The sequence below is a fragment of the Pan troglodytes genome, chromosome 17 (genome assembly GCF_028858775.2).
Source record: "Pan troglodytes isolate AG18354 chromosome 17, NHGRI_mPanTro3-v2.0_pri, whole genome shotgun sequence".
NCBI classification, from domain to species: Eukaryota; Metazoa; Chordata; class Mammalia; order Primates; family Hominidae; genus Pan; species Pan troglodytes.
The window spans coordinates 17,818,901-17,842,250 of record NC_072415.2 but is presented as its reverse complement, the minus strand read 5'-3'; the positions used below and the strand labels follow the sequence as shown (position 1 = coordinate 17,842,250).

The window sequence follows — 23,350 nt, the reverse complement described above, 5'->3', positions numbered from 1 at the left end:
TTTTGCTTTAGGAATCCAATGATGTGTCCTAGTCTTTGGAAGCGTCCCTTGAGAGTACTTTTGCAGAAATGTTTGAGGTGTTAAAAGCCTTTGTGATTTTTTTCAGCTTGGGGCTCCCATGTCCCATATGGCCTAGGCGTAGGCTTTCATGTTCTTGCAAATAATCTTCTATGCCACCCCTCTCTGGACAGGTTCCTTGTTGACTCCATAGACATATGGACAGTTTTTTCAGTTCATTCCTTTGAGTTTCTGGGCTTTATATGCAGATTTCAAATTCCATTCGAGCCTCACCCTGCTCACAACAAGCTTGAAGTCACATCTTCTGTTCTCTGGAACATATTAAAGCTCTACCACCTTGAGCGCAAGTCTGGAACCCAGACCTTTCTGGGCCACCATGGAAATCAGCTCCTACTTACTGGTCTGCCTTTGATCTCTACTTATTTTGTGTTTGGCTAGAGCAAAACAAAATGTGAGCACGTCTGTGTGTGTGTGTGTGTGTGTGTGTGCGTGCGTGTATAATACAGTCTGTCTTCTGTATCTGTGGGTTCTGCATTCTTGTGTTTTACTAACCTTGGATCAGAAATATTCAGAATAATAAAAGGGGTAGTTGCATCTGTATTGAACATGTACAGACATTTTTTTCTTGTCATTATTCTCTAACAATAAAGTATAATGGCTATTTATATAGCATTTACATTATATTAGGTACATTATGTTAGGTGTTTGAAGTATACAGGAGGATGTGCCTAGGCTATATGCAAATACTATGACATTTCCTATCAGGGACATCCATGAGTTTTGATATCCGGTGGGGGTTCCTGTACTGCCAAACATTTCCACATGTGGGTGTGTGAGGGGTCTGAGTTTGGTTGGTTTCCCGCATTTAGGGAAGTGAGTCTGTCATGATCAGAGACACTTGTTTTAAACTTTTGATATGTCTGTTTTGATACCATTTTAACATTTGCAGATTAAATCTGAAAATGCCAAGATATTCATGATCTTTTTAAAAGGAATTGAGAAGTTGTTATTCTAATAATAGAACTCATTGAAAAGGGGTCTATAATTTTATAAAAATATCAGTTCATCTTAAGATACAGTCTTTTCAAAGTAACAGCAGCTGAATTCTGTAGTATATTTGGGTACGTAGACTACCTCAAAAGAAGAATTTAACATTTATTTTTGTAGAAAATAAGCAATTGTTAAATAGCCTGGGAAAATGTAGCTAAGTTTTACTTACTGCTGACTCATAATTTGTGGCTAGAAATGGCAGTGATATGAACATACATGTTGTGCTATTAATATATTGCTTTTCATAAATCATTCCCTTTTTTTGGTAATTAGGTAGAAACAGAAAAGAAAGACATTCTTGATTTTGGTGACTTGACTTATGGAGGCTGGAAAGCCCTCCCACTAAAATTGATAAACCGAACGCATGCCACTGTGCCAATTAGACTGATTATTAATGCTGTAAGTATGAACATACAGTAAGAAACCATTTACAGAATGCACTGATCTTATGAAAGTACATTTTTTTAAGGATTTTGTTAGCAAACTTAGCATTACACTGTTGGCTTTACTGAACTGATTCTTGTATTTCTAAACAGAACGCTGTAGCCTGGCGCTGTTTCACGTTTTCCAAGGAACCCGTCCGAGCTCCTGTGGAAGTTGCTCCTTGCGCTGATGTGGTCACTCAGCTAGCAGGCCCTTCTGTGGTCAACCACATGATGCCTGCTAGTTATGATGGACAGGTGGGAGAGAACTGGCTTAGAATTAAAGAGGAAATTAAGCTTCTAAACCTCTTTTCTTTCATTAAGATAGTAATATTAATACCAGTTTACATTAAGACAAATTTTTCTTTTAATTTTATAGGATCCAGAATTTCTGATGATTTGGGTTCTTTTCCATAGTCCAAAGAAACAGATCAGCTCTTCAGGTATCATGTTTACACTGTGTGGGAATTGCTTTAATCTGTAGCTAGATAAACTACAAATTTGAGATGTATTTCCTTTGTCAATAAATGTCAGTACTTCGAAATCTGTCAACTATTTTATGTTTTTTTGAAATTGAGGCAGATGGCATGCTGTTTTGGGTCAATCCTGTGTAAGTATGGGTAACTCCTGCAGATAGCACTGAAAACCTTTTAGAATATTTTCTGTTAATTGATCTTATCACATTTACCAGTTGGATGTTTTCTTTCTTTTATCACCTTTCTCTTCACTCATTTCTATTCTCTTTTAACTCTTTAAAAAATCTGCTTGCCTAAATTTTCTTATTGCCCCTAAGGGCACTGTGTGGGACTGCTGATGGCATTTAGAATTAAATAACTCTCTGGTCTCCAAGCTAAAAGAATGAACTTTTTTTTAGATATTCTGGACTCAGCAGAAGAATTCTCGGCAAAAGTTGATATCGAAGTTGACAGCCCAAACCCTACGCCCGTTCTTAGAAGTGTGAGTCTCCGAGCAAGAGCAGGAATAGCTAGGATCCACGCTCCCAGGGACTTGCAGGTAGACTCAGTCCTCCTTTCTGCCGTTACTGCTTTCATTCATGCTGATTTCACTTTGTGACAGTTCGTTGAAATGTCTGTCTTGTCCCATCCTCCAGACGATGCATTTCTTGGCCAAAGTGGCTTCCTCAAGAAAGCAGCACTTACCTTTGAAAAATGCTGGGAACATTGAAGTTTATTTGGATATCAAGGTATGCACTTCCATGAGAGTGCCATAAGATAGTCTTTCCTCAGACTGTGAGAGCTCCTTGCTTTCTGCAGGCTGTTGTGCTCTTCCTGGCCCAACAGAGTGCCCTGAACCTCAGATGAAAGAATCGCTGAGAGTTTTTAAAAACTGGGTGTTATATAGCATAAAATATATGCTGTGGTGCTTTTTAAGTTTAAAGTTCAGTGTCTTGAATATGAGAACCAAGTTCTTAGATTAGTTCCTGAAAAACATGCATGTCACCCTTTGGTTAGAGTTGGTGAAGAATGATCCGCACACGTTGACATCATTTCTGAGACCTGAGGGTGAATGAGAGGGGGTTAGTGATCCAAAATTGCGGGTGAGGTGGAAGATAAGGTTTGTTGTAGAAGAGAAAGAAATATCCTTTCCAAGAGAATAGGACAAGTTGAGACCATGACAGACAAGAAGGGGACAAACAACCTGTCCTGGTAAATGAGAAATGCACGTAAGGCAGGAGCCACTGAGCGAAAACTGCGTTTTTGTAAGTCGGCATTCAATTATGATTATATAACTATATTTAGGTCCCAGAACAAGGAAGTCACTTTTCAGTGGATCCAAAGAATCTATTCCTTAAACCTGGAGAAGAACATGAGGTTATTGTTTCATTTACTCCAAAGGATCCTGAAGCCTGCGAGGAAAGGTAATATAAAAATGTTATAATGGACCGGGCACAGTGGCTCATGCCTGTAATCCCAGCACTTTGGGAGGCCGAGGTGGGTGGATTACCTGAGGTCAGGAGTTCGAGACCAGCTTGGGCAACATGGCGAAATCCTGTCTCTACTAAAAATACAAAAATTAGCAGGGCTTGGTGGTGTGCACCTGTAGTTTCAGCTACTCAGGAGGCTGAGGCAGGAGAGTCGCTTGAACCCAGGAGGCGGAGGTTGCAGTGAGCCAAGATCACACCTCTGCACTCCAGGCTGGGCGACAGAGAGTCCGTCTCAAAAAAAAAAAAAAGTTTTAATGACACAGTTTTACTTGTCTCTCAAAACAGCCACTCACATGTGCTTCAAAATTCCACAGCCTGAATGACAAAGTCCATATATTTCTTACCTAATACATGGTGTGACTCTGTTTAATCTCCTTTCATTTAGGTTCAGATTGTCTTCTCTTTTTTTGACTAAAAATCTTCTTTTAAACCAGCTGAATCGAAATGAATAAATTACTATTTTCAAGTATATTCTGACAAAAGTAAATAATAAAAGATCAATTTGATGTTTCTCACTTTTTCTCCTGAAACTATTAGTTGACCTTGTCAGCTATTAAGATATCTTTCTCCATTTCTTCTCCAAGCCCATGACTTCTTGGCACCCAAATCATAAGTGAATATCAACTTAGAGTCAGAGCCCCACTGTCGTGAGTACTGAGCTTGCTTGCGTAACCCTAGCTTAAAGTACACTCTCCTCTGAGACACACATGGCTTATCCCCCTGCCTGGGTTATAGAACACTTTATCGTGTGCTCAGTCTGTTCTTGTGACCTTACAGAAGAGGAGAGTCAGGCCTGCACCAGTGTGAATGCCTCTGCCTGGAATGCTAGCCCTCAACCTCCCTGGGCTGGCGCCTTCTGGGAGACTTTCCTCCACTCCTCCCAAATGTCTCATAAATAGCATTCCCAAAGCACGATGGCTTCTCACACCCCGCTGTGCAGATGCCATTGTGATCATCTCTCTTCTTGTCTGTATTCTCTGCAGCACAAGCTCTAAGGGTGGGAATATCATCGTATCCCCAGCACCCAGTTCAGTCTTTTGGACAATGGAAACATATAGGAAATAGTTGCGAAAAGAATTGAATACAGGACCTTCAACTTAGAATTCTTTCTTTCTTAGGATCTTGAAAATATTTGTGCAGCCATTTGGACCTCAGTATGAAGTAGTGTTAAAAGGCGAAGTCATTTCTTCAGGAAGTAAACCTCTGTCACCTGGACCTTGCTTAGATATTCCATCGATTTTGTCCAACAAACAATTTCTGGCTTGGGGAGGAGTCCCTCTTGGTAGAACACAGTAAGTGTCAAAGACTGACAAATCGTCCACTATTTATACGTATTTTGGAGCAGACTACAAATTAATGTTTGCAGGAAAATTTTGTCATAATAGACACTCTTCAGGCTCAATTGTGCAGAACTGGAAAAACCTAGATGGGCACGTGTCCTGATTCAGCTTTTCTTTAACATATATTCCAGTCCTGCAAAGAGCACCTGACGTATGACCAACAATACAGTTACTGCTGAGGAGGGAGTATCCCCTTAAATTCACTGCCACTCTGTATTTTTCAAAAGCCAGCTGAGAGAGAGATTTATGGAGAGCTGCATAGAGAATATGCAGTACATCCATTCTTCTAAATGATCTAAATTTCTCAGTCAACAACCACATGGTTTTAGCAAAACCCATGAAAGTGTTTTTAATGCACCAGACTTGGGTGTCATACTTCCCGACCACACCGAATGGAGCACCGAAGGGAGAGGGGTACCTTAGGAAATGGGAGGTAGTATTTACTGTAAAATTGTTTGTTGTTGTTTTTTTTTGAGACTCCCTGTATTGTACAGGTTTATCTTTAAAAGTATCTCTGGAAGAAACATCTCTCAGAAGCCTATGGCAGAAACAGTTACACTTCACTCAAGCAATAACTGGCTTGTTCTTGACTTTTGAGTACATTTAACTGATGATATGACTCTATGGAAACCTAGCCTCTCCCATCCCATCTGATAACTAACTCTATACTTGAAAATGATAACCACAGTGCTTTACAAATTATAAAATAAATACATGAGAATGAAAACTTTACAAAATAATATTTCTTTCACGTAATTCTTCCCCAGTCATTGTACCTGTGGAAGGCTTTTCCTGGAGATGTCAATAGCCAAAGTTGTCTGTGTTTCTCTTAACACAAGGTGGATGAGACGTAGACCTCAGCTGCTGATTTATTAGCTGCTGATCTTCCCCAAATTTGAGTAAAACAGAGATTTACTCATGTATTCTCTGTTCTCCAATGAAGACAGCATTCACATAGTTTCCACAATTGAAGTGTTTTTATCAGTCAGGTGCTATTTTATGTCCATTCTTTTGCATTGTAGCTTCTTTAAAAGTAGAGTTAATTCAATATACTGTGTAAAAGACTACTTTGTGCAAATGAGCCTCTTAGCCTAGGACCCCTTGTTTCCCTGAAAGCTCGCTTGGTTGAGCCAGGTATTCCAGGTAGGTGTGATATTGACTTAATGACTCGATGAATTTCTTCACCTGGATTTTCATTGATTGATGTTTTATATGACAGATAATACCTATACACATAGTATTAATAGTAAGGTCAGCTGCAGAGCTATAACTGGAGAGAGATTAAACCAAAAAGCCTCTGTAAGGTGAGTCTTGAGCCTACAATTTCAGAAACGTAGAGCCTAGGACTGTGGGGAGACAATTCCAGGCTACTGAAATGGCCTGTATAGTTAGTCCATCTCTAGACATTGTGGTTGGTTTTAATTGGCTTTATTCTTATAATGATAGCAATATCCATGGAGAAAAACCATATTTAAAATGTCTAATTGTTTTTAGGCTTCAGAAACTAGCTTTAAGAAATAATTCTGCATCTACAACTCAACATTTACGACTGCTTATTAGAGGACAAGATCAGGACTGCTTTCAGGTTTGTAGAGTACGTGGATTCTTGTTATGTCTTCTGTCTGGGTCTGGAACACTTGCATATGCAGACCTTTTTGTGTTATTTAGCTTTTAAGAATCTGTGTTAATGGTATGTTTTATTTGTGCTACTGCTTTGTTTTATGCAGTTAACTGTTTTTAAATTGTAGCTTCAGAACACTTTTGGTTCAGAACAGCGATTGACCAGTAACTGTGAGATCAGAATTCACCCAAAGGAAGACATTTTCATCTCTGTATTATTTGCACCTACTCGATTATCTTGCATGTTGGCTAGACTAGAAATCAAACAACTTGGAAATCGATCACAACCAGGCATTAAGTTCACAGTAAGATCATTTTATTGCCTTTCCCTTCCCCTGGAGTTTATGCCATTTTATAACTATTGGTTTAATGTTGTAAATTATACAGTCTGCCTTTTATAAGTGAAAATATGTAATTATCTAGACTTACAAACAAGTTAGGGAGTAATTTGTATGCTTTGTAGAATTGGCAAGTTATAATAGCAGCCAGTGTAGTATTCCTATAAGTATTAGTCTTTCTAATGCTTTTAAGTTTCATTTTAATTTGGAGATTTTAAAATGTACCCAGCTTTTTAGGAACACATCTTTGGGTAAATCCATGTGGAGCTGTTTAAGATATTAACTTTCCCATTAAATTTTATTTTCTCAATTATCAGCAAAAATACTGTCTCTGTCTGTTCAGTCGGCTATAACTAAATACCACTGAGTAATTTATAATAAACAACAGAAATTTATTGCTCACAGTTCTGGAGGTTGGGAAGCCCAAGATCAGAGCACCAGCAGATGCGGCATCTGGTGAGGGTTGCCCTCTGCCTTTTTGTCCCCACACATGGTGAGAAGGACGAGAGTGCTGCCTCCAGTCTCTTTTATAAGGGCACCAAGCCCGTGCATGGGGCTGGAGCCCTCATGGCTTAATCACTTCCCCAAAGGCCCCACCTCTTAGTACTGTCACATTGGGGACTAGGTTTCAACATGTGAATTTGCGGGGGGACATCACCGTTTAGACCATACCAAATACCCATTGACTGAATTTGCCAGCTCCAAGACAAGAGTTTTTATGCTTTTTAATTGCCGGCATAATATGTAAAAAGGATTTGAAGCCATTTGTACAGACACATTCAAAGCAATTAGAGATAAAAGTGATAAATCATAGAGGAAAGGAAGCAACGGCAAGGCAGTCAGAAGAAACTCCAGCTACATGGTTGTGCATGCTTTATAACTGCACAGGTGTTTGGCAGTGGGGCTGGGGCTCAAATTTTTGTTCTATATCCTAGTGTTAAAGAGGGGATGTGATAAATTACAAGATTAACAATATCTAAAAGTTTTTAGAATTAGGTATGTATGACAAATACAGCTTTGACACTGGAGCTTGAGCTCTGTGTCCTGTGGGGTCACTTGATTGGCCCCATGAGATGGGGTGGGCAAAGCTGTTTAAAGATGTTAGTGGTCATTTTAAAAACTGGCGTCCTTCCATGTGCACCCAGGAGATACTGCCAGAGCCTTTAAGCTCTCTGACGATCTGATTTTGTGTGAGGATAATGCTTGGTTTGTGGAGAGGACTAAATGGGCTGTATTTTTCAGACTTCTTGAATATATTCTGATTTGTTTAGGTTTACTAGCCATGATTTTGAGGTTGTTCTCAAGGAAGAATCTCTAGTAAGTCTCTGGTGATTTAGGGCAGAACCTTTGATTTAATAATCAACCAAGCAGGGGTTTGACATCCTTTGAAGACAAATCGGATCCTGGTGGGATTCCTACCCATATAGATGGCTGCCCTGTCCTCTCACAGAGATGGGCTGGATGGGGTTTGCCTGTGGGCTATGGATAAATATGGCTATTATTTCACAAGAAGACTCAGAGTATTAACATTGCTGTGCCTTTGTAAAGATAAAGTAGCCTGCAGAGTGGCGGAAGAGCTGTTAACATGACAGGAGAACCCAGGGAGCCAGCCCTGTCTCTGTTACTTACCTCTGTCATCTCATCAGAAGCTACTTGCTGTTCCAACTTGCCAATTTGGTTGTGAGGAACAAATGAAATGATCTGTGTTTTGAATACCATAAAGCATGATAGGACTGCAATAAAAATGTATTGATTATTCCATGTTGATTGTATTCTGGGCACTACCCTCAATCACTAAGTGGATGCTGTAATCTGAATGTGTCTCCCAAATTTCTGTATTGGAAACTTACTCTGCAGTACAACAGTGTTGGGAGATGGATCCCTTTGGGAGGTGTTTAGGTCATGAGGCTCTGCCCTCGGGAATGGATTAATGCTGTTATAAAAAGGCCTGAGGGAGGGAGTTTGGCCTTTTTGCCCTTCTGCCTTCTGCCATGCGAGGACACAGCATTTCTTCCCTCTGGAACATGCAGGATTCAAGGTGAGATCTTAGAAGCAGAGAGCAGCCCGGCCGGGTGCGGTGGCTCATGCCTGTAATCCCAGCAGTTTGGGAGGCTGAGGCAGGTGGATCACGAGGTCAAGAGATCAAGACTATCCTGACCAACATGGTGAAACCCCATCTCTACTAAACATACAAAAATTAGCTGGGCATGGTGGCACACACCTGTAGTCCCAGCTACTCGGGAGGCTGAGGCAGGAGAATCGCTTGAACCCGGGAGGCGGAGGTTGCAGTGAGCCGAGATTGCGCCACTGCACTCCAGCCTGGCGACAGAGCGAGACTCCATCTCAAACAAAAAGAAGCAGAGAGCAGCCCTCACCAGAAACCGGCACCTTGATCTTGGACTTCCAGCCTCCAGAACTGTGAAGAATAAATTTCTGTTCTTTATGAATTACCCAGTCTATAGTTACTGTTATAGCAACACTAACAGACTAAGATGGTGGATTGTCACATTTTTATCTTCGAAACAACCATTCGACATACTACTACTCTTGCCATTTTGCACATGTGTAAACTGAGGCTGAGAGAGATACGTGGCCGTTATCATGCATCTTACTTGCTGGTCAGTGGTAGACACAAGGTTCAAATTCAGTCTGGGTGAATGCAGAGCCCACGTTTATGTATTGTGCAGTCTCTAGGGTGCTAATAACAGCTCTGTGTATTGTCATCTGGAGCAGTGGTTCTCAGCCAGAGCTTGCGTTACCCCCAGGGGACATTGGCAGAGTCTGGAGTTATTTTTCGTTTGTCATAACTGGGGGCAGGACAAGAGTGCTACTGGCACCAACTGGGTAGAAGCCAGGGAGGCTGCTGAACATCCGAGAAAGCCCAAGACAGTTCCCACCACAAAGAATCATACAGCTCAACATTTCAGTAGCACTGAGGTTAGGAGCAATAGTTTTTCCTGTTTAATCTGTGGATTTATGGTGTTAGATTTGTTTCATTTAATCATTCTTTTTTCTTTTCTTTTCTTTTTTTTGAGACGGAGTCTTGCTCCATCGCCAGGCGGGAGTGCAGTGGCATCTTGGCTCACTGCAACCTCTGCCCCCCAGGTTCAAGCAGTTCTCTTGCCTCAGCCTCCCGAGTAGCTGGGACTACAGGCGCGTGCCACCACACCCAGCTGATTTTTGTGTTTTTAGTAGAGATGGGATTGTTGGTCAGGATGGTCTTGATCTCTTGACCTCGTGATCCACCAGCCTCAGCCTCCCAAAGTGCTAGGATTACAGGCGTGAGCCACGCACCCGGCCAATCATTCTTTTTTCTTAACCTTGTTACTCTGTAGTAATTTGTGATTTCTTAGGCTTTGAAAATATAGGCAGAATACTTATAATGAGTGTTTTCAAAGGTACCTTTTCCCTTGTTTTTTGCTATTTAGTTTCATTGATAAAATTTACTCGTACGTTTCTATGGAAAAAGAAAAATTAGAAACATTTTTGCTGTTGAAACTACCAGAGGTCACTTTGAGTGAGGGAGGATTTGTAGGAGCTTCCAATCTGAAACCCTTTTAAATGCTGTTTATTTATTTATTTATTTTGAGACATCATCTCACTCTGTCGCCCAGCCTGGAGTGCAGTGGCGTGATCTCGGCTCACTGCAACTTCCGCCTCCCAGGTTCAAGCGATTCTCCTGCCTCAGCGTCTCGAGTAGCTGGGATTACAGGCACCCGTCACCACGCCCGGCTAATTTTTGTATTTTTAGTAGAGATGGGGTTGTGCCAGTTGGCCAAGCTTGTCTCAAACTCCTGACCTCAAGTAATCCGCCGGCCTTGGCCTCCAAAAGTGCTGAGATTACGGGCGTGAGCCACTGTGCCAAGCCTGAAATGCTGTTTACTTGTACTAAAAGTCAAGATAGTACAAACTGATGAGGTGCCTGAAACTACTTTTTCAAAATGTTATTTTAGTTAAGTACATAACAACTCGGAATAAGTTATGATGGTTTCAAGTTTGCAAGGAAGTATTTGCCACCTATTTTAGTACAGATTGAGTATCCCTAATCTGAAAATTCAAACTCCACAATGCTCCAGAATCAGAAACTTTTTGAGTGCCAACATGATGCTCAAAGGAAATGCTCTTTGGAGCATTTTGGATTTTGGATTTTTGAATTAGGGATGTTCAGCCAGTATAATGCAGATATTCCCAAATCTAGAACACCTCTGGTCCCAAGCACTTTGAATAAGGGATACTCGACATGTAATTAGGAATGAAAGATAATTTTTAAAGGTGTGCATTTCAAAGAGTATGGAAAGTTTCCAGCAGGGTGAATATTTTCCTTAACATTCGAATTTATGGGATGTATTCTGTGAAGGCTTGCTTCCTGCAAGGGTTGAGCCCTGTGGAAGCAGCAGCAGATGGATCCCCAAGCCTGACTCTAGTGTGCTGCTTCCTCCATTGACAATGTGTCTGTCCTTGAAAAGTTGTTTGAGTTCTTATCTTTAGCTTAGTCCCTTTTGCATGCTTTTCTCTGACACTGGCTAGACTGCACACTAAGAGGATTATAAATACAGTTTTCCCCAAAAACATTTTATTATGAAAAGGTTCAGAATTACTGAGAAATTGAAAGGATTATACAGTAAACAGTCGCATACACTATCACTTAGATTCTATAGTTAACATTTTGCTATATTTCTTCTTCCACATATCCATCCATCAGCTCATCTTTTTAAAATTAATTAATTAATTAATTTTTATTATACTTTAAGTTCTGGGATACGTGTGCAGAACGTACAGGTTTGTTACACAGGTATACACGTGCCATGGTGGTTTGCTGCACACATCTACCCGTCATCTACATTAGGTATTTCTCCTAATGCTATTCCTCCCCTAGTCCCCCACCCCCTGACAGGCCCCAGTGTGTTATGTTCCCTTCCCTGTGTCCATGTGTTCTTATTGTTCAACTCCCATTTATGGGGTGTCTGGTTTTCTGTTCCTGTGTTAGTTTGCTGAGAATGGTTTCTAGCTTCATCCATGTCCCTGCAAAGGACATGAACTTATCCTTTTTTATGGCTGTATAGTATTCCATGGTGTATATGTGCCACATTTTCTTTATCCAGTCTATCATTGATGGGCATTTGGATTGGTTCCAAGTCTTTGCTATTGTGAACAGTGCTGCAATAAACATACGTGTGCATGTGTCTTTATAGCAGCATGATTTATAATCCTTTGGGTATATACCAAGTAATGGGATTGCTGGGTCAAATGATATTTCTAGTTCTAGATCCTTGAGGAATCGCCACACTGTCTTCCACAATGGTTGAACTAATTTACACTCCCACCAACAGTGTAAAAGCGTTCCTATTTCTCCACATCCTCTCCAGCATCTGTTGTTTCCTGACTTTTTAATGATCGCCATTCTTTTGTTGTTGTTGTTGTTATACTTTAAGTTCTAGGGTACATGTTCACAACATGCAGGTTTGTTACATATGTATACATGTGCCTTGTTGATTTACTGCACCCATTAACTCGTCATTTACGTTAGGTATATCTCCTAATGCTATCCCTTCCCCTGCCCCCCATCCCACAACAGGCCCCCATGTGTGTGATGTTTCCCACCCAGTGTCCAAGTGTTCTCATTGTTCAATTCCCACCTATGAGTGAGAACATGCGGTGTTTGGTTTTCTGACCTTGTGATAGTTTGCTGAGAATGATGGTTTCCAGCTTCATCCATCTTCCTGCAAAGGACGTGAACTCATCCTTTATTATGGCTGCATAGTATTCCATGGTGTATATATGCCACATTTTCTTAATCCAGTCTATCACTGACGGACATTTGGGTTGGTTCCAAGTCTTTGCTATTGTGAATAGTGCCGCAATAAACATATGTGTGCATGTGTCTTTATAGTAGCATGAATTATAATCCTTTGGGTATATACCCAGTAATGGGATTGCTGCGTCGAATGTATTTCTAATTCCAGATCCTTGAGGAATTGCCACACTGTCTTCCACAATGATTGAACTAGTTTACACTCCCACCAACAGTGTAAAAGTGTTCCTATTTCTCCACATCCTCTCCAGCACCTGTTGTTTCCTGAGTTTTTAATGATCACCATTCTGACTGGTGTGAGATGGTATCTCATTGTGGTTTTGACTTGCATTTCTCTGATGACCAGTGATGATGAGCATTTTTTCATGTGTTTGTTGGCTGCATAAATGTCTTCTTTTGAGAAGTGTCTGTTCATATCCTTTGCCCACTTTTTGATGGGGTTGTTTGTTTTTTTCTTGTAAATTTGTTCAAGTTCTTTGTAGATTCTGGATATTAGCCCTTTGACAGATGGGTAGATTAAAAAATTTTCTCCCATTCTGTAGGTTGCCTGTTCACTCTGATGGTAACTTCTTTCGCTGTGCAGAAGCTCTTTAGTTTAATTAGATCCCATTTGTCTATTTTGGCTTTTGTTGCCATTGCTTTTGGTTTTTCAGTCATGAAGTCCTTGCCCATACCTATGTCCTAAATGGTATTGCCTAGGTTTTCTTCTAGGGTTTTTATGGTTTTAGGTCTAACATTTAAGTCTTTAATCCATCTTGAATTAATTTTTGAATAAGGTGTAAGGAAGGGATGCAGTTTCAGCTTTCTACATATGGCTAGCCAGTTTTCCCAGCACCATTTATTAAATAGGGAATCCTTTCCCCATTTCTTTTTTTGTCAGGTTTGTCAGAGATCAGATGGTTGTAGATGTGTGGTGTTATTTCTGAGGTCTGTGTTCTGTTCCGCTGGTCTGTATATCTGTTTTGGTACCAGTACCATGCTGTTTTGGTTACTGTAGGCTTGTAGTATAGTTTGAAGTCAGGTAGCATGATGCCTCCAGCTTTGTTCTTTTTGCTTAGGATTGTCTTGGCAGTGCAGTCTCTTTTTTTGGTTCCATATGAACTTTAAAGTAGTTTTTTCCAATTCTGTGAAGAAAGTCCTTGGTAGCTTGATGGGGATGGCATTGAATCTCTAAATTACCTTGGGCAGTATGGCCATTTTCACGATATTGATTCTTCCTATCCATGAGCATGGAATGTTCTTCCATTTGTTTGTGTCCTCTTTTATTTCCTTGAGCAGTGGTTTGTAGTTCTCCTTGAAGAGTTCCTTCACATCCCTTGTAAGTTGGATTCCTAGATATTTCATTCTCTTTGTAGCAGTTGTGAATGGGAGTTCACTCATGATTTGGCTCTCTGTTTGTCTGTTATTGGTGTATAGGAATGCTTGTGATTTTTGCACATTGATTTTGTATCCTGAGACTTTGCTGCAGTTGCTTATCAGCTTAAGGAGATTTTGGGCTGAGACGATGGGGTTTTCTAGATATACAATCATGTCATCTGCAAACAGGGACAATTTGACTTCCTCTTTTCCTAATTGAATACCCTTTATTTCTTTCTCTTGCCTAATTGCCCTGGCCAGAACTTCCACCACTATGTTGAATAGAAATGGTGAGAGAGGGCATCCCTGTCTTGTGCCAGTTTTCAAAGGGAATGCTTCCAGTTTTTGCCCATTCACTATGATATTGGCTGTGGGTTTGTCATAAATAGCTCTTATTATTTTGAGATATATTCCATCAATACCTAGTTTATTGAGAGTTTTTAGCATGAAGGGCTGTTGAATTTTGTCAAAGGCCTTTTCTGCATCTATTGAGATAATTATGTGATTTTTGTTGTTGGTTCTGTTTATGTGATGGATTACATTTATTGATTTGCATATGTTGAACCAGCCTTGCATTCCAGGGATGAAGCCAACTTGATCATGGTGGATAAGCTTTTTGATGTGCTGCTGGATTTGGTTTGCCAGTATTTTATTGAAGATTTTCCCATCGATGTTCATCAGAGATATTGGATTAAAATTCTCTTTTTTTGTGTGTGTCTTTGCCAGGCTTTGGTATCAGGATGATGCTGGCCTCATAAAAAATGAGTTAGGGAGGATTCTCTTTTTTTCTATTGATTGGAATAGTTTCAGAAGAAATGGTACCACCTCCTCTTTGTACCTCTGGTAGAATTCAGCTGTGAATCCGTCTGGTCCTGGAATTTTTTTGGTTGGTAGGCTATTATTGCCTCAATTTTAGAGCCTGTTATTGGTCTATTTAGAGATTCAACTTCTTCCTGGTTTAGTCTTGGGAGGATGTATGTGTCCAGGAATTTACCATTTCTTCTAGATTTTCTACTTTATTTGTGTAGAGGTGTTTATATTATTCTCTGATGGTAGTTTGTATTTCTGTGGGATCGGTGGTGATATCCCCTTTACCATTGTTTATTGCATCTATTTGATTCTTCTCTCTTTTCTTCTTTGTTAGTCTTGCTAGCAGTCTATCAATTTTGTTGATCTTTTCAAAAAACCAGCTCCTGGATTCATTGATTTTTTTGAAGGTTTTTTTGTGTCTCTATCTCCTTCAGTTCTGCTCTGATCTTCAGTATTTCTTGCCTTCTGCTAGCTTTTGAATGTGTTTGCTCTTGCTCCTCTAGTTTTTTTAATTGTGATGTTAGGGTGGGCATTTAGTGATATAAATTTCCCTCTACACACTGATTTAAATGTGTCCCAGAGATTCTGGTACGTTGTGTCTTTGTTCTCATTGGTTTCAAAGAACATCTTTATTTCTGCCTTCATTTTGTTATTTACCCAGTAGTCATTCAGGAGCAGGTTGTTCAGTTTCCATGTAGTTGTGCGGTTTTGAGTGAGTTTCTTAATCCCGAGTTCTAACTTGATTGCACTGTGGTGTGAGAGACAGTTTGTTGTGATTTCTGTTCTTTTACATTTGCTGAGGAGTGTTTTACTTCCAACTGTGTGGTCAGTTTTGGAATAAGTGTGATGTGGTGCTGAGAAGAATGTATATTCTGTTGATTTGGGGTGGAGAGTTCTGTAGATGTCTATTAGGTCCTCTTGGTGCAGAGCTGAGTTCAAGTCCTGGATATCCTTGTTAACCTTCTGCCTTGTTGATGTGTCTAATATTGACAGTGGGGTGTTAAAGTCTCCAATTATTATTGTCTGGGAGTCTAAGTCTCTTTGTAGGTCTCTGAGGACTTGCTTTATGAATCTGGGTGCTCCTGTATTAGGTGCATATATATTTAGGATAGTTAGCTCTTCTCGTTGAATTGATCTCTTATGATTATATGATGGCTTTCTTGGTCTCTTTTGATCTTTGTTCGTTTAAAGTCTGTTTTATCAGAGACTAGGATTGCAACCCCTGCTTTTTTTTTTTTTTTTTTTTTTTTTGCTTTCCTTTTGCTTGGTAGATCTTCCTTCATCCGTTTATTTTGAGCCTATGTGTGTCTCTGCATGTGAGATGGGTCTCCTGAATAGAGCACACTGATGGTTCTTGACTCTTTATCCAATTTGCCAGTCTGTGTCTTTTAATTGGGGCATTTAGTCCATTTACATTTAAGGTTAATATTGTTATGTGTGAATTTGATCCTGTCATTATGATGTTAGCTGGTTATTTTGCCCGGTAGTTGATGTAGTTTCTTCCTAGCCTCGATGGTCTTTACAATTTGGCATGTTTTTGCAGTGGCTAGTACCAGTTGTTCCTTTCCATGTTTAGCGCTTCCTTCAGGAGCTCTTGTAAGGCAGGCCTGGTGGTGACAAAATCTCTCAGCGTTTGCTTGTCTGTAAAGGATTTTATTTCTCCTTCACTTATGAAGCTTAGTTTGGCTGGATATGAAATTCTGGGTTGAAAATTCTTTCCTTTAATATGTTGAATATTGGCCCCCACTCTGTTCTGGCTTGTAGAGTTTCTGCTGAGAGATCAGCTCTTAGTCTGATGTGCTTCCCTTTGTGGGTAACCCGACCTTTGTCTCTGGCTGCCCTTAACATTTTTTCCTTCATTCCAACCTTGGTGAATCTGACAATTATGTGCCTCGGGGTTGCTCTTCTCGAGGAGTATCTTTGTGGTGTTCTCTGTATTTCCTGAATTTGAATGTTGGCCTGCCTTGCTAGGTGGGGAAGTTCTCCTGGATAATATCCTGCAGTGTGTTTTCCAACTTGGTTCCATTCTCCCCGTCACTTTCAGGTACACCAATCAGATGTAGATTTGATGTTTTCACATAGTCCCATATTTCTTGGAGGCTTTGTTTCTTTTTACTTTTTTTTCTAAACTTCTCTTCTCGCTTTATTTCATTCATTTGATCTTCAATCACTGATATCCTTTCACCCACTTGATTGAGTTGGCTATTGAAGCTTGTGCATGCATCACGTAGTTCTTGTGCCATGTTTTTCAGCTCCATCAGGTCATTTATGGTCTTCTCTGTGATGTTTATTCTAGTTAGCCATTCGTCTAATCTTTTTTCAAAGTTTTTAGCTTCCTTGCGATGGGTTCGAACATTCTCCTTTAGCTCGGAGAAGTTTGTTATTACCGACCTTCTGAAGCCTACTGCTGTCAGCTCATCAAAGTCATTGTCCATGCGGCTTTGTTCTGTTGCTGGTGAGGAGCTGCGATCTTTTGGAGGCGAAGAGGTGCTCTGGTTTTTAGAATTTTCAGCTTTTCTGCTCTGGTTTCTCCCCATCTTTGTGGTTTTATCTACCTTTGGTCTTTGATGCTGGTGACCTACAGATGGGGTTTTGGTGTGGATGTCCTTTTTGTTGATGTTGATGCTATTCCTTTCTGTTTGTTAGTTTTCCTTCTAAGAGTCAGGTCCCTCAGCTGCAGGTCTGTTGGAGTTTGCTGGAGGTACACTCCAGATCCTGTTTGCCTGGGTATCACCAGCGGAGGCTGCAGAACGGCAAATATTGCTGCCTGATCCTTCCTCTGGCAGCTTCGTCCCAGAGGGGCACCAGCCTGTATGAGGTGTCATTCGGCCCCTGCTGGGAGGTGTCTCCCAGCTAGGCTACACGGGGGTCAGGGACCCACTTGAGGAGGCAGTCCGTCTGTTCTCAGAGCTCAAACGTCCTGCTGGGAGAACCACTGCTCTCTTCAGAGCTGTCAGACAGGGACGTTTAAGTCTGGAGAAGTTTCTGCTGCCTTTTTTTCAGCTATGCCCTGCCCCTAGAGGTGGGCTCTATAGAGGTTGTAGGCATTGCAGAGCTACGGTGGGCTCCACCCAGTTTGAGCTTCCCTGGCTGCTTTGTTTACCTACTCAAGCCTCAGCAATGGTGGATGCCCCTCCCCCCATCAGGCTACTGCCTTACAGGTGGATCTCAGACTGCTGTGCTAGCAGTGAGCAAGGCTCTGTGGGCGTGGGACCTGCCAAGCCATGTGCGGGATAAAATCTCCTGGTGTGCCGTTTGCTAAGAGTGTTGGAAAAGCACAGTATTTGGGCGGGATTGTCCCGATTTTCCAGGTACAGTCTGTCACAGCTTCCCTTGGCTAGGAAAGGGAAACCCCCGACCCCTTGTGCTTCCCGGGTGAGGCAATGCCCCGCCCTGCTTCAGCTCACCCTCCGTGGGCTGCACCCACTGTCCAACCAGTCCCAGTGAGATGAACCAGGTACCTCAGTTGCAAATCCAGAAATCACCATCTTCTATGTCAATCACGCTGGGAGCTGCAGACCGGAGCTGTTCCTATTCAGCCATCTTGAAACGGAGTCTCTAATGATCGCCATTCTCACGCATGAGATGGTATCTCATTGTGGTTTTGATTTCCTCTTTTTTTTGAGACAGAGTCTTCCTCTGTTGCCCGGGCTGGAGTGCAGTGGCACAATCTCGGCTCACTGCAACCTCCGCCTCCCGGGTTCAAGCAATTCTCCTGCCTCTGAGCCTCCCAAGTAGCTGAGACTACAAGCGCATGCCACCACACCCAGCTAATTTTTTGGGTTTTTTTTTTTTTAAAGTAGAAAAAGGGTTTCACCATGTTAGCCAGGATGGTCTTGATCTCCTGATCTCATGATCTGCCCACCTTTGCCTCCCAAAGTGCTGGGATTACAGGTCTGAGCCACCGTGCCTGGTCGATTTGCATTTCTCTAATAACCAGTAATGATGAGCTTTTTTTGACATGTTTGTTGGCTGCATAAATGTCTTCTTTTGAGAAGTGTCTGTTCATATCCTTTGCCCACTTTTTGATGGGATTTTTTTTTCTTGTAAATTTGTTCAAGTTCTTTGTAGATTCTGGATATCAGCCCTCAGCCCTCAGCCCTCTGTCAGATGGATAGATAGCAAAAATGTTCTCCCATTCTATAGGTTACCTATTCACTCTGATAGTTTCTTTTGCTGTGCAGAAGCTCTTTAGTTTAATTAGATCCCATTTGTGAATTTTGGCTTTTGTTGCCATCGCTTTTGGTGTTTAGTCATGAAGTCTTTGCCCATGCCTGTGTCCTGAATGGTATTGCCTAGGTTTTCTTCCAGAGTTTTAATGGTTTTATGTCTTATGTTTAAGTCTTTAATCCATCTTGAGTTAATTTTTGTATAAGTTGTAAGAAAGGGCTCCAGTTTCAGTTTTCTGCATATGGCTAGCCAGTTTTCCCAACACCATTTATTAAATAGGGAATCCTTTCCCCATTTCTTGTTTTGTCAGGTTTGTCAAAGATCAGATGGTTGTAGATGTGTGGTGTTATTTTTGAGGCCTCTATTCTGTTCCATTTGTCTGTCTTTCTGTTTTGGTATCAGGACCATGCTGTTTTGGTTACTGTAACCTTGTAGTATAGTTTGAAGTCAGGTGGCGTGATGCCTCCAGCTTTGTTCATTTTGCCTAGGATTGTCTTGGCTATACGGGCTCTTTTTTGGTTCCATATGAACTTTAAAGTAGTTTTTTTTTCCTAATTCTGTGAAGAAAGTCAATGGTAGCTTGATGGGAACAGCATTGAATCTATAAATTACTTTGGGCAGTATGGCCATTTTCTCGATATTGAGTCCATGGAATGTTTTTCCATTTCTTTGTGTCTTCTCTTACTTCTTTGAGCAGTGGTTTGTAGTTCTCCTTGAAGAGGTCATTCACTTCCCTTGTAAGTTGTATTCCTAGGTTTTTTATTCTCTTTGTAGCAATTGTGAATGGGAGTTTACTCATGATTTGGCCCTGTTTGTCTATTAGTGGTGTATAGGAATGCTTGTGATTTTCACACATTGACTTTGTGTCCTGAGACAGCTGCAGTTGCTTATCAGATTAAGGAGATTTTGGACTGAGAGGATGGGGTTTTCTAAATATACAATCATGTCACCTGCAAAGAGAGACAATTTGACTTCCTCTCTTCCTATTTGAAGACGCTTTATTTCTTTGTCTTGCCTGATTGCCTTGGCCAAAACTTCCAATACTATGTTGAATAGGAGTGGTGAGAGAGGGCATCCAACCCCTTGCACTTCCCAGGTAAGGCGACGCCCCACCCTGCTTCGGCTCACCCTCCATGGGCTGCATCCACTCTCTAACCAGTCCCAGTGAGATGAGCTGGGTACCTCAGTTGGAAATGCGGAAATCACCCGCCTTCAGTATTGATCTCGCTAGGAGCTGCAGACAGGAGCTGTTCCTATTTGGCCACCTTGCCAGCCACCAGTTCATCTTTTTAGTGCATTTCAAAGTAAATTAAAAATATTTGAATATTTTACTCTATAAACTTCTTAATCAAGCATATCTGTACTAATCTTTATATTATTCCTGTGTCATCTAAGCTTGGCTTTTGAAATAGTTAATTCTTAGCCTATCAGAAGCCAGATACTTTTGCAGCTCTTTGGTTTGTTTTTTCCTTAAGACAAAGTCTTGAATATACTGCTGGACTGGAAATGGGGAACTACTACCCAAAGTACACAAACATTTAAATTTTTAATTGTATTAAATCTTTCTGAATTTTCTTCTCACTGTAATTCAGTGTTTCGCTTTCTGCTTAACATTAAAATAATTTTGGATATGTATATCTTTTTTAGATACCTTTGTCTGGATATGGAGGAACAAGCAATCTTATTTTGGAAGGCGTTAAAAAATTATCTGACAGTTACATGGTAACAGTGAATGGCTTAGTACCTGGCAAAGAAAGTAAAATTGTTTTTTCTGTCCGCAACACTGGCTCCCGAGCAGCTTTTGTTAAAGCAGTAGGTTTTAAGGAGTGTCAGAAAAAAGTTTTGCTGGATCCTAAAGTATTGAGGATTTTTCCAGATAAATTTGTACTCAAGGAAAGAACACAAGAAGTAAGTACAAAAGTTTCTGTGCTAAAAACATCAACTCATTTTAAAATTGTTAATAATTATGTATTTTAAAGCCAAAAGCTAAAATAATACTTGAAAATAATGTAGGAATAGAAGTACTTATGTGATCTTGGAAATGCCATGCGTATGCACTTGTGTCTGTGTCGAATTTTTAGGCTCATAAGACTGTTGAATCAGATTGAAATTACTTAAAAATATTTAATATTTACTCCTGATTTTTTTTTCTTGGCATCAGAATGTTACTTTAATATATAATCCATCAGACAGAGGAATCAATAATAAAACTGCAACAGAACTATCAACTGTATACTTATTTGGTGGAGATGAAATTTCAAGACAGCAGTATCGCAGGTAGATTACTTATCTTACATAATGTTGGGAACCATTCAGCAGAAATAATGAAGGCTTCTGTGGCTTGGGATTTGGAATTTTTAGAATATTTCACTATTTATTAGTGAACTGGTAGATGAAAAATCTTGGTAGAATTTATGTGGGTGATGAGCTACCACAATGTGAGGAAAAAATACCCGTAGGAAATTCATCTCCTGTATTTCCTTAGAATGTGCCTTCTTTTCTAGGTGAATGTATTGTGCCACTCTTCCCTTACTCAGTAGGTGCATCATACTTCATAATAGGACCATTTCCGTAATGTACTCTTGATGACATGTTAAGTGACAGTGTCAGTTTTATAAAAGATTTAACAACTACTGAATGATTATATTGTATAAACACAGATGACTAGTTAGTAATATTTCTGGGAATGCTGTGAATTATTTGAAAGGATCAAGTTGAATTTTCGAAATGTGTAAGATGTTTAACTTGTAGATACTTAAAAAGTATGAACTACTATAAAATCTGATATATCTAATTTAAATATAGGGCGGGCTGTGTGGCTCATGCCCAGCACTTTGGGAGGCTGAGGTGGGAGGATTGCTTGAGGCCAGGAGTTCAAGACCAGCCTGGGCAACATAATGAGACCTTGTCTCTAGAAAAGAAATAGAAAATTTAGTTGGGTGTGATGGTGTGCACCTGTAGTCCTCACTACTTTGGAGGCTGAGGTGGGAAGATCACAATCCCAGGAGTTCAAGGCTGCAGTGAGCTATGATTGCACTCCAGCCTTGGTGACAGAGCCAGACCTCTCTCATAAATAAATACATACATACATACATAAATAATTTAAACATAGTTTGATATGCTGAACTGTTGGAAAATTTAGGATGTTGATTTAGGTTTAGGTGTGATTTAAAGATATGAATTCTCTTATTGTAAAGTGTAGCTTCCTAGATTAAAGGACCTAAACATAGGATGAGTGCAGCTCATGGTGTGTCATCTGCTAATAAAAAATAATTAGAAAGGGGGTGTGGAGGAATACGCCTGTCTCCTTCCGACCCTTTGTGCTTGACTGTTTTTTATTCTAATACAGAATTTGGGAAATTGTTTTGTTTTTAATTTGTTGAGGGTCATTGGAATGTTTTACAAGAGGGAATTTAATGGCGACTTGCTACATGATGTTAGAACAGACCAAATAAAAAGCTTGCCTTTGAACCTGGTTTTGTTTCTTAATTATTTTGGAAATAGAAACTGACATTTGGAGAAATCACATTATGAGGTATTCTGATGTTTTTTTTTTCTCTCAATTGGGATATAGAAATCAGTGTATTGTTTTCAAACTCTTTGCCATAAAATTAACAGTAGTGAGATTTTTTTTGTGGACATCTGAGTATTATAGAGAAATTTACATTTCAGTTTTCTCACCTCAGATTCTCTGGAAGGAGCCAGATAAACATAGTTATATGGTAATTTAGGTATTCCCCTTCAAATGTTTCCATTTTTAGCATGTTCTTTTGTGTTCTGAGACAAATTTCTAGCTGTAACCAAATTATCACAAATAATGAAAATGTAGGACCTGAAAAGAATCTAATTTTACTCTTCTTTTAGGGAATTCTTGTTTGATGTTAATATTTAACTGAAACTGATAATTTTACTACCATGTGTAATTTTTGAAAGAACTTCCAAAACAGGTTTTTCTTTTAGGTGTAAGGTCTGTGTACTAATATATCAGTATTAGTGGGATTTGCCAAATGCATTAGTGAAAATCTAATTAAAGTTATTTTATATATAACATCACTTTTAAATAATAAAAAAAAATCTCTCCTGGCAGGGCCCTGTTACATAAACCAGAGATGATAAAACAGATACTTCCAGAACATAGTGTGCTTCAAAACATTAATTTTGTTGAAGCATTTCAAGATGAGCTATTAGTAACTGAAGGTAAGAATTCCAGCATGTCTTGATGTATTAAATCTTTTGGGTCATTTATAGTATTATCTATGTCCAATTATGTGATATAAGAAGGAAGTGTTAGTTTAGATACAGTGTCAGGCAGAGTTTGAGCCACAGCCCTGCTGTATGAGTTTGAACAAATTACATCATTGAATGTCAGTTTCCTTATCTTGTAAATGGAAAGAAGAGCGACATCTAGCTCATCTAGCTTTTCATCCATACAGAGTTGTTATAAGTATTCGATGAAAGAGCTTTGCTGC

General features: G+C 40.1%; 1 protein-coding gene across 25 annotated transcripts in view; it reads left to right on the top strand.

The window, feature by feature from the left end:
- CEP192 (centrosomal protein 192) overlaps positions 1–23,350 on the top strand; it is a 133,506-nt gene that overhangs the window by 74,928 nt on the left and 35,228 nt on the right. For 23 of the 25 annotated variants that reach the window (XR_010152010.1, XM_063795894.1, XM_024350963.3 and 20 more), the window contains 12 exons: positions 1,342–1,467; positions 1,605–1,748; positions 1,870–1,933; positions 2,365–2,504; positions 2,602–2,694; positions 3,251–3,369; positions 4,554–4,727; positions 6,270–6,360; positions 6,524–6,700; positions 20,529–20,789; positions 21,043–21,158; positions 22,969–23,078. Coding sequence is in view for 24 of the 25 variants with exons in the window: in XM_063795894.1 (XP_063651964.1) it covers positions 1,342–1,467; positions 1,605–1,748; positions 1,870–1,933; positions 2,365–2,504; positions 2,602–2,694; positions 3,251–3,369; positions 4,554–4,727; positions 6,270–6,360; positions 6,524–6,700; positions 20,529–20,789; positions 21,043–21,158; positions 22,969–23,078 (1,615 nt within the window). In the remaining variant the exon portion in view is untranslated. The remainder of the gene's footprint in view (positions 1–1,341; positions 1,468–1,604; positions 1,749–1,869; positions 1,934–2,364; positions 2,505–2,601; positions 2,695–3,250; positions 3,370–4,553; positions 4,728–6,269; positions 6,361–6,523; positions 6,701–20,528; positions 20,790–21,042; positions 21,159–22,968; positions 23,079–23,350) is intronic. The other 2 variants (XM_063795899.1, XM_063795898.1) reach the window with 1 other exon arrangement.